The sequence below is a fragment of the Melitaea cinxia genome, chromosome 3 (genome assembly GCF_905220565.1).
Source record: "Melitaea cinxia chromosome 3, ilMelCinx1.1, whole genome shotgun sequence".
Classification (NCBI taxonomy): Eukaryota; Metazoa; Arthropoda; class Insecta; order Lepidoptera; family Nymphalidae; genus Melitaea; species Melitaea cinxia.
Genome location: NC_059396.1, coordinates 9,774,142 through 9,783,095, shown reverse-complemented (window position 1 = coordinate 9,783,095; position 8,954 = coordinate 9,774,142). Strand labels below are relative to the sequence as shown.

Here is an 8,954-nt window from a genome sequence, read left to right as displayed (position 1 = left end):
TTTAAGAGCTGTATTTGTTTGCTTTATATCAAAACTAATATATATAACATAGATATTTTCTCTTTTGGTAATAATTGCGACTTGAAAAAAAACACATTTGAAATAAAAAAACAATTTAAACTTTATAAAACACTGGCTCAATTTGCTTTAAATTTGTTTTGTTTTCACCATTACAGTGAACCCAGATTGTGAACGAGCATTCAACGAAGTTTATTTAATCAAAACAAAACTTAGAAACAGTTTATCCAATAATACACGTAAGGGCAAATTATTAGCTAAGCAATTAATTAAGAAGAAACGAAAATTTTACGAAGTTTAACCCAACAAATTTTTTTATTAAAAAATACATAGAGCAACACGGAGGGGAGTAGCCATTGCGTTTGTTACCGATACAAAACTGTCTGTCATTTTTTGCGGGGAGAAATTACACAAATGCTCACTTTATCTAATTCCCACACAATAATAATCGTCTGTCACTACGAAACTCACACATACTAAATTAAAATCACACTTAAATTTTTCACACACACACATAGATACATTCTGTGTCACTACAGTATAATGACACGCCGCAACTACACTGACAAGTTGCTTCCAGCCCTGGTTGTACCAGTAAACCATAAATTCAAGTACTCGGTTAGGGAAATAAGGTTTTTAAAGTGATACAAATCAGCTTTCTATTAAATTAAAAATCATCAAAATCGGTCCACCCAGTCAAAAGTTCTGAAGTAACATACATAAAAAAATACAGTCGAATTGAGAACCTCCTCCCTTTTTGGGAGTCGGTTAAAAGTGTCGCGACAGCATATGTCTATTATAATTATGTCACAACACGTTTGGTGCAACGTTGTTGTGCCAAACAATGCCAGTCTACAATAAACGATTTAAAGTTAACATAAATTTTGAGGAGTCGATGATGTACACGGTGATGTCAACGAATCGGGAATAGGGAGTGTAGCACTAATGGCATCATAAGATGATAGCTTGTCATCTGCTAGATTGAATGATTTGTTGATGACTCTGAAAGGATGGACATTGTTAATTTTCAAAGTTGATAAATCTAAGCTTCATTTCACTACTATGACTAAGGTGAACCATATCTTGATTACCTTGTACATGAGACAAAAAAAAAACTTACGGGACAAAAACAGTGTGGCGTTAGTGTTGGTTTGGTGCCCTCGACTAATCCTTCTATTGTTCGCCAACACTTGAAAGTTAGTGGTATTGATTTGATCTGAACAAATTACAATATTTTTTGTGGGCGTCCAGGTAATCTGTTATAACATTTTTTTCCATGTATCCCTTAAATTCGGATTTTTAGAAAACCTGCCAAATTTTTATATAAAACATTATGGTCGAAGTTCACATTAAGTAATTTTAGTAAAATGTATTAATACTCATAATACGTGTATTATATTTAATTTAATGCAATTTTATTATATAACTATGTTTATTAAAAAAAGCTAGCAATATAATATTTTAAATAAATCAAAATCTCAAAAATGTCTGTCTCCTCTTTTGCCTTTGCCATTTTTATCGATAACCACTACAAACAAACCGGTAACAACACTATCACTCGGTGACAATGACTTATCGGAAATAGACTCCGATCAGTCGCTCGACGGATCCGCATATTGTATGAGGGCGAGTGGCCTGTGTTGGTAAACAAATTGAGTCAACACGACCGATAATATTTGTAATTTTTAAGTTTAAAAAAGGTTTAAGAGAAGTATACAAGTAATAATGTGATTAAAAAATACTTACGTATGAAAGGTAATGCCATGTTTTAGTAAATTTGACGTAGCAGATCTTTTTTTGCAGCAAAAAACAGAACAATATGGCATTTTTTGAAGGACATTGATTCAATCGCGCAACTAGATTTAGTCTAGTGATCAGTGCGGCTGCAACTAGTTTTCTTGTATGCATATGGCCATTTGGCCTTATACCTTGACAGAGGGGAACGCCTGTACATGGCTACTCCCCTCCGTGTTGCTCTTTGAAAAAATATGAACACAGAAAATTTTGTATGAGTGTAACAAATAGTTTTATTACATTTATTTTCTAAAACTAAACGAATTTTGATAATTTGTAATAAAAAATCAGTACTTAGTCTTAAAGGGCTGTACGATCTTTTTATTTCAAAATTTCCTTGGCATACGATTTTTTTTTTTTTAGGTGTCGTACGATCACACTCTTTGTGCACCTGGCAGCCCTGGTCAGATGACAAATTAACTATTGTTTGTTTGACGTTCTGCTGAATTGTTAAAGTATTTAAATTATTATAATATTTACAATAATTCTGATTAAATAACAACCTACTTAATGGTAAACGCTATAGTGGCAGACAGTGGAATACCTAAATTATAATAAATATTTTAGTTATTTGATTATGGATACGTCCAAATACACAATACCTGTGTTACCAACCACTCAAAATATATTAGATGATTTATCCCGTTCTTGTCCTAACAAAATTAATGAGGGATTAAAAATCACAAGTTCAGATGGAATATTATATGACACATATAAAAGTTATATGAATGTCCACGCATTAAAGAGAAATTTATTAGATCAAGAAGATTTAAATATCAAGTTAAGTTCCTTAAATAAACAACTTTTGCAAAACATAGATGATATGAAGAAACAGCAATGAAAATATCTGTTTATTAATTAATTTGTTTCTATTATCGTCTGAAATACTTCCACATTCATGTGTTTATAAATAAAATACTTGTTGATATCATTTTTATTATTTTTAACCAGAAATGTTTTTTGATTTACTATTTAATATAAGTGCAATGGAGTAATACAAAATTTTAAAAATGTTAATATGGTTTTATAGAGTATCAATAAAATCTTAACTACCTCACTGGTGCCTTTTGGAAATACATTTACTTAACACACAAGCTCATTGCAATTGCTATGTAGTCAGAACGTTTTGTATAATGAAATGTATATATTACAACTAGCTGTGCCCGTGACTTCGTTTGTGTTGAATTTAACAAAAAAGTTACCGTTCAGTTCGCAGTTATAAAATAAATAAATTTCTAAAATAAAAGTAGCCAAGTCACTCCTTATTTTATCAGCTATCTGCCAGTGAAAGTCCTGACAAAATCGGTCCCGCCGTTTCAGAGATTAGCCGGAACAAACAGACAAAGACAAAAATTGTAAAAAAAAAATATTTTGATATATGTACCGTGTATACATTGATATGCATTTAGTATAAAGTGGTTATTTTAATATTACAAACATACACTCCAATAGTATTTATTTGTATAGATAAATTATGATTATATCATCCATCTACATTTCTAGCCAAATACTAATTATTCATACTTGGATAAAAAGTAGAAATATAAAAATACAGCAATAAATAAAGTGCAGTTAATTGCATCAACAAAAATGTATATTTTATCACATTGACTACCACAGTCACAGTACTACCTATCTAGGTAGTACTCATTTGAGTACAGCATTGGCAAATGGGTTAATGCTTATAATTTAAAAAAACAGCCACAGGGCCTATTTTATGTGTAATGAACCTTTGTTACTGTATGCAATTAAGATTATTATTTTTATTTTAAAAATATGTGGTGTCATGGGAGACCAGGTAGAAATGAAGTTCCTTCAGATAATATAGAAGCAACACAATTTGAAAAAAAATGCTGAATTTTATATATAGTTTCGTTCTTTTTTTTTTAATTTTATTGATTGGTTTTTAATTAAGTACATAAAAGTATTTAGGAAATTTAGTATTTTAGAAAATAACAAATACCGTAAAATAAAATAAATCAAAGAAAATAATAATAATAATAATAATAATTCAAACTATTAAGTGAAATATAAAAACGTCTATTTATTTTTGTCGACAGTATAAAATTACATAAATAATTTAAAAAAAGTTTACTAGTAATATTTTAGTTTTACAAACGTCATATTATACAGTCGTGTGACTGATATTACGTCACTTCCGTTATATATTTTTCTTACGGTTTTAGTATTACATTTTTTTCTGTTTGGCTGGGCAAAAGTGTAATATTACATTCTAAAATAAATAAAAGAAACACATTTCTTCAACTACTATTTTATTATACTTCCAAGTTTAATTAAATCTTCTTCTTTTATCACGCCTAGATGGAATAAGGCTACCAATGCAGCTCCCTGTTCAGCGAATTTCTTGTTCTTCTCCCAAAATGTTGATGTATATTTTTTATCATTAAACGTAAGTATGCAGCAAAATAATTTTTCTACTTGATGAGTCTGATAATGCGGTAATTTAATACCTTTTTTCCCAGCCCAGGCATGTAACTGAGACTTAGGTAAATTGAGGTCATTGAAGTTAGCTCGTATAAAGCATACCTAAAAACAATAAATAGACTTCTTTAAAGTATGCATAAAAATTTTTTGTTATTCAATTTTCTTTGAACTAGCAATACCTGTGCAAATAATTTGCACTAAATAAGTAAAAAAAAATACTGTCGTCAATTATGTTGACGTTGTTTCAAAATTAAATCATCATATATATAATTTTAATAATAAATTAATTGACCAAAACAAAAGCAACAATTTTTTTTTTTTTTTTTTAGTTGTAAATGCAAGTATCTATAAAATGGTATATAATTTATGTGGAGTAATTGTGAGGTTTTTTCTAAAAAGGAAGCTGAACATCTAAACCTTACCATATATTAATATGTACAGTACAGTAATAATAATAGTACTAGCCGCTGTTGCTGAATGTCTGCAGATTATGCTTCAGCCTGTAATATTCCACTACTGGGCATAGGCCTCTTTCCCCATGTAGGAGAAGGATCAGAGCTTAATCCACCACGCTGTTTCAATGCGGGTTGGCGGATATATTCCCTACTATGAGTAACGATCGCTATCAGGTGTACATGATAGCATCCGGGACCGACGGCTTAACGTGCTCTCCGAGGCACGATGGGGAGACCCACAAAGACTGCACAAACACCCAGACCACGGCAAACACCTGCATGGCCAATACAAATGTTTGGCATGTGCGGGGATCGAACCCGCAACCGGCAGCGCAACAGGTACAATCAATGGATGTAACCGTTGCCCCAACGCGGCATCTTCAGATTATTTCTGAATTTTATTATTGCTAATAGTTGATTTCATTTATTACCTTCATTTTGATAACATTATCTAAATCAATGTCTTCTGTTTTAGCCTTTTTATGAGGAGGTTCTAATTCATCTGGATGCACTTGCCATCTTCCTTGAATGCCCATTTTTTGATATTGACTTTGTTTCTCTTGACAATATTTGTCCAAATCCCATATAGCACTGAAAAAATAAATCAAATTCTATAATTATGTAGGATAAATACTGTAACGGGTACACTCAAACTTGTGCATTTAAAGTATTTCTAAAGATATTTTAATGGGCACTATAATTGATCCTGAAGCCAAAACTATATTTCTTTATATCTATATATTTGTATGTTTATAAGAAAATTGACATAATTTGAGCTCATAGTACAAATTGAGAAATTGGATACTTTTATCCCAATACAGTAATTTGGGTGTAGGTGTTAAAGTTATAATATGCAATCCACTAAGAAGTTGTGGCCTAGCTTAGAATATAAGACTATATTATATAATAATGTAAAATGTGTTATTATGTTTTAAAGTATACCATATTTGTTCTAAGGTTTGACATTCTAAAAATTTTCTCCCTCTTGGAGTTTCTTGTAATTCTCTTAAAATATTCTGAACACAATACTTTGTATTAGATGGAGAATTATCATAATCAACACAAAGTTTGAGGTAGTCAGTTATCACAGTATCCATAGGTAATAAGCCATCTTTTCTGAATATAGAGCAGTTCCATTCAGCTGCTCTAGCAAGCATTACACTGCTACAGCCAGTCATTTCTTTAAATTTCAATATATCATTATACTTTTCTATTTCTTTTGATCCTCCACTGCAATAAAATGTATATTTTCCATGATCATTTAGTATTATAATAGTTTTTGTATATAAATGTAGTAGAAATATAATAGTTTATATATAATATAAAAGTTTGTGTTAGTTATAGAGTCCTAAAAAGTATAAATGCTTGACGATTGCTGAAAAGAAGAAGTAAATCGAAAAAGTAGAGGGAGGTGAGAAGAAAGGTGACTTTTATCATTGTTAAAGAATAGCAGTTAATAAATTTGTATGTAATAATTGATCAACACTTAATAATTCAAAGTTATATGTATTTTCTCACAAAAATTTTGAATCATTTGATATTTCGAACATTCGATAATTCGTAATATTTTTCGAGTCCCCAGAGTTTCGAATTAACGAGAGTCAACTGTAACATAGAAATCTGACAATTGAATAACACACAAATGTTATGGTTGAGATAGAATAATCATGTAAACCCTAATGATTATAGCTAATATTGAAATTGCACATAAATCCTATATAGATAAAAATCTTACTTGGCTATAACTGGTATTGATATCCTCTCTGCTACATAACGTATAATGTCTACATGCACGGCATGCTGAGGTCTTTCATCTCGAGTTCTACCATGAATAGCAATGGCTTTTATCCCTGTACTTTCAAACTTTTTGACTACGTCTAATGTCTTCTCTGGAGTTTCAAATATTCTTATCTTGCAAGTAACTGGTATCGATAAATTATCTACCAAAGTCTTTAATATGGCACAAGCTTTATTGGGATCTTGCAATAAGGCTACGCCCATACCGCCTTTGATTGAAAATTCTTTTGGACATCCCATATTAATGTCGATAGCTGCCACATCCTGTTCGCTTTTAAAGAACAAAATGAATTCTTCTTAAAAAAGTGTTTAATATTAATTAAGTTAAAATTGCTTTTCTAATAATACATTTTTTTAATTCTACTTATTTTTTACTATATAGTTTTAATATAAATTAAGTCATATTTACATATTTCCAAAAGGTACTTACACCAATTTGGCAACTTTTAAAGCTCTTTCAGCACTACAAGTACCTAGCTGCAAAACAACTTTATCTTTTTCCTCTTTACACGTACGAAAAACTATAGTTCCATCAGTTTGGTCAACAAAATCTATTGTTTGGAGGATATCTAAAATGAAAATCATCATTACAAATAATTTACGTTCAGTACAATTTTTTTTTTTTTATGTCACTAGGTCGGCAAACAAGCGTACGGCTCACCTGATGGTAAGCGATTGCTCAACAATATAAGTAGATAAAATCTTAATTACTGCAAGACCTTGTGTCACTGGTTCCTATTAAAGCTATCTATCAACATCAAAAACCAACTTTGTCAGATATTTGTAATCGCAACGTCTGAAAATCTAAGTTGGTTTGACAGTTAAAGTGAAACAGGCCGTGATAGTCTGTTAGAGCTGCTGAAAAAGGCCTATCAGTAACATGCGCGAGATAACTTTTACCAGCAACCAGAGGAACAGGCCCTTATTGTATTAATTAAATTTTAGAAAAACAAAACCATACCATTATACCTGCGTTTAGAGCGTAAAAATTTCCAGTCAATTAACTCTTCTGAATATACAATATCAGCACCATAACGAAGTGATAGAATTCTCATGGGCAACGTCCCAATCCTTACCATAGGTGCTAGAATAACCTTATCTTCATAAGATGGCATATTCCCACTTTTACTTTAGAAATAATTTATGAATTTTAATTAATTCTTTATCATGAACAGATAAAAATTTGTACACTTATTGAATTTAATTCAATCATTCTTCATTTTACATAATTGTAAACATTCATTCACGATTCCACTTCGATTCCACAAGATTCCACATTATTTTGTTATGTCAAATGTCAACAAAATTACATAATAATTGTCAATTGTCAACAAAATTACATACACGATCTTATACACAGGTCGGGCAACTATAATGGTAGGGTTACGTAGGCTTAATGGTTTATTTATTTATTTATTTAAAAATTTACATCCACGGGCTCAAAATGTCCATGCCTTTTGTTAATCATTCATGCATTATTATAATATCACAGGCCTACTGCCTAGTAAAACTAGGACGTGGTCCGACGCTGACGGCTTTTTTCCCCTTTTTTGAGGGAAAAGTATACACATCATTCATTTGTAATTTCTGAACATATTATTATTTTTCTTGTCTATGTCTAGCCCTTGCCAGCGACATATCACGCTTGTAGATGGTTCTTTTTACGTTGTGCTCCAAGATGGTTTTTGTCGATGAACCCAGCGCTCAGCTAACGAACCCGCCGTCATCACCGTCATCAGTGTAATAGATATAGGTGTTAGTGTGTCTTGTCAACGCTACTACTCATGAGGCACACTATCCTGGATTTGTAGCCTATTGGTCTTTGTCTGGACGATGATGATCGGCTTAATGGTATACAACAGCCAGAGGTATGACATGCTCCATGGGTATGACGATCGCTAGTGACGTGTTATTCGACGAAGACAGAATAGCATTCTGTCTCTTTTTCTATCACACGTCAAACATTAATGTTTTAAAATATAACCATTCACAATGAAACATCAGTTAATATAACCAATTACAATGAAGCTTCACTCAACCAGCGTGCGCAGTGCGTACTGTTATTACAAAAAGTTATGAACAAAGAGTAAAATAACTTGCTTCAAAGAGTAAAATAACTTGCTTATACAAGTTATGACTTTATCGTACTAATCTCTCACCATTGAACTTGGGCTTAGAGTTCTGACCGTGATTACATGACGAGTTGACAGTTACTCAGCAGACACATCTATATGGTTATTGTTTTGTACCATAACTATCTTTTATTACATCTATGATAACTATTAACTATTTGTAGATATTTAGCTTTTAAGTTGTGCATTGTAAATATGTATAATATTTTAAATAAATTTGTTATGGTTTAAGTACCTAGACACGTTTAACAATGCTTGGATACATATGTCGCAATGGGTGATGTTGATTATACTACGGACGCGGAGAAAGAGG

The 8,954-nt window shown here is 31.4% G+C and overlaps 1 protein-coding gene across 1 annotated transcript; it reads right to left on the bottom strand.

Moving 5' to 3' along the window:
- Positions 1-4,068: 4,068 nt before the first annotated feature.
- On the bottom strand, positions 4,069-7,799 carry LOC123669427 (tRNA-dihydrouridine(20) synthase [NAD(P)+]-like). Its single transcript, XM_045603033.1, has 6 exons — positions 7,471-7,799; positions 6,940-7,078; positions 6,448-6,780; positions 5,655-5,942; positions 5,144-5,303; positions 4,069-4,359 (listed from the first exon to the last, which is right to left on the bottom strand). The coding sequence occupies exons 1-6, from the start codon at positions 7,622-7,624 to the stop codon at positions 4,081-4,083; spliced, it is 1,353 nt and encodes a 450-aa protein (XP_045458989.1). The 5' UTR covers positions 7,625-7,799; the 3' UTR covers positions 4,069-4,080.
- Between the last annotated feature and the right edge of the window lie 1,155 nt (positions 7,800-8,954).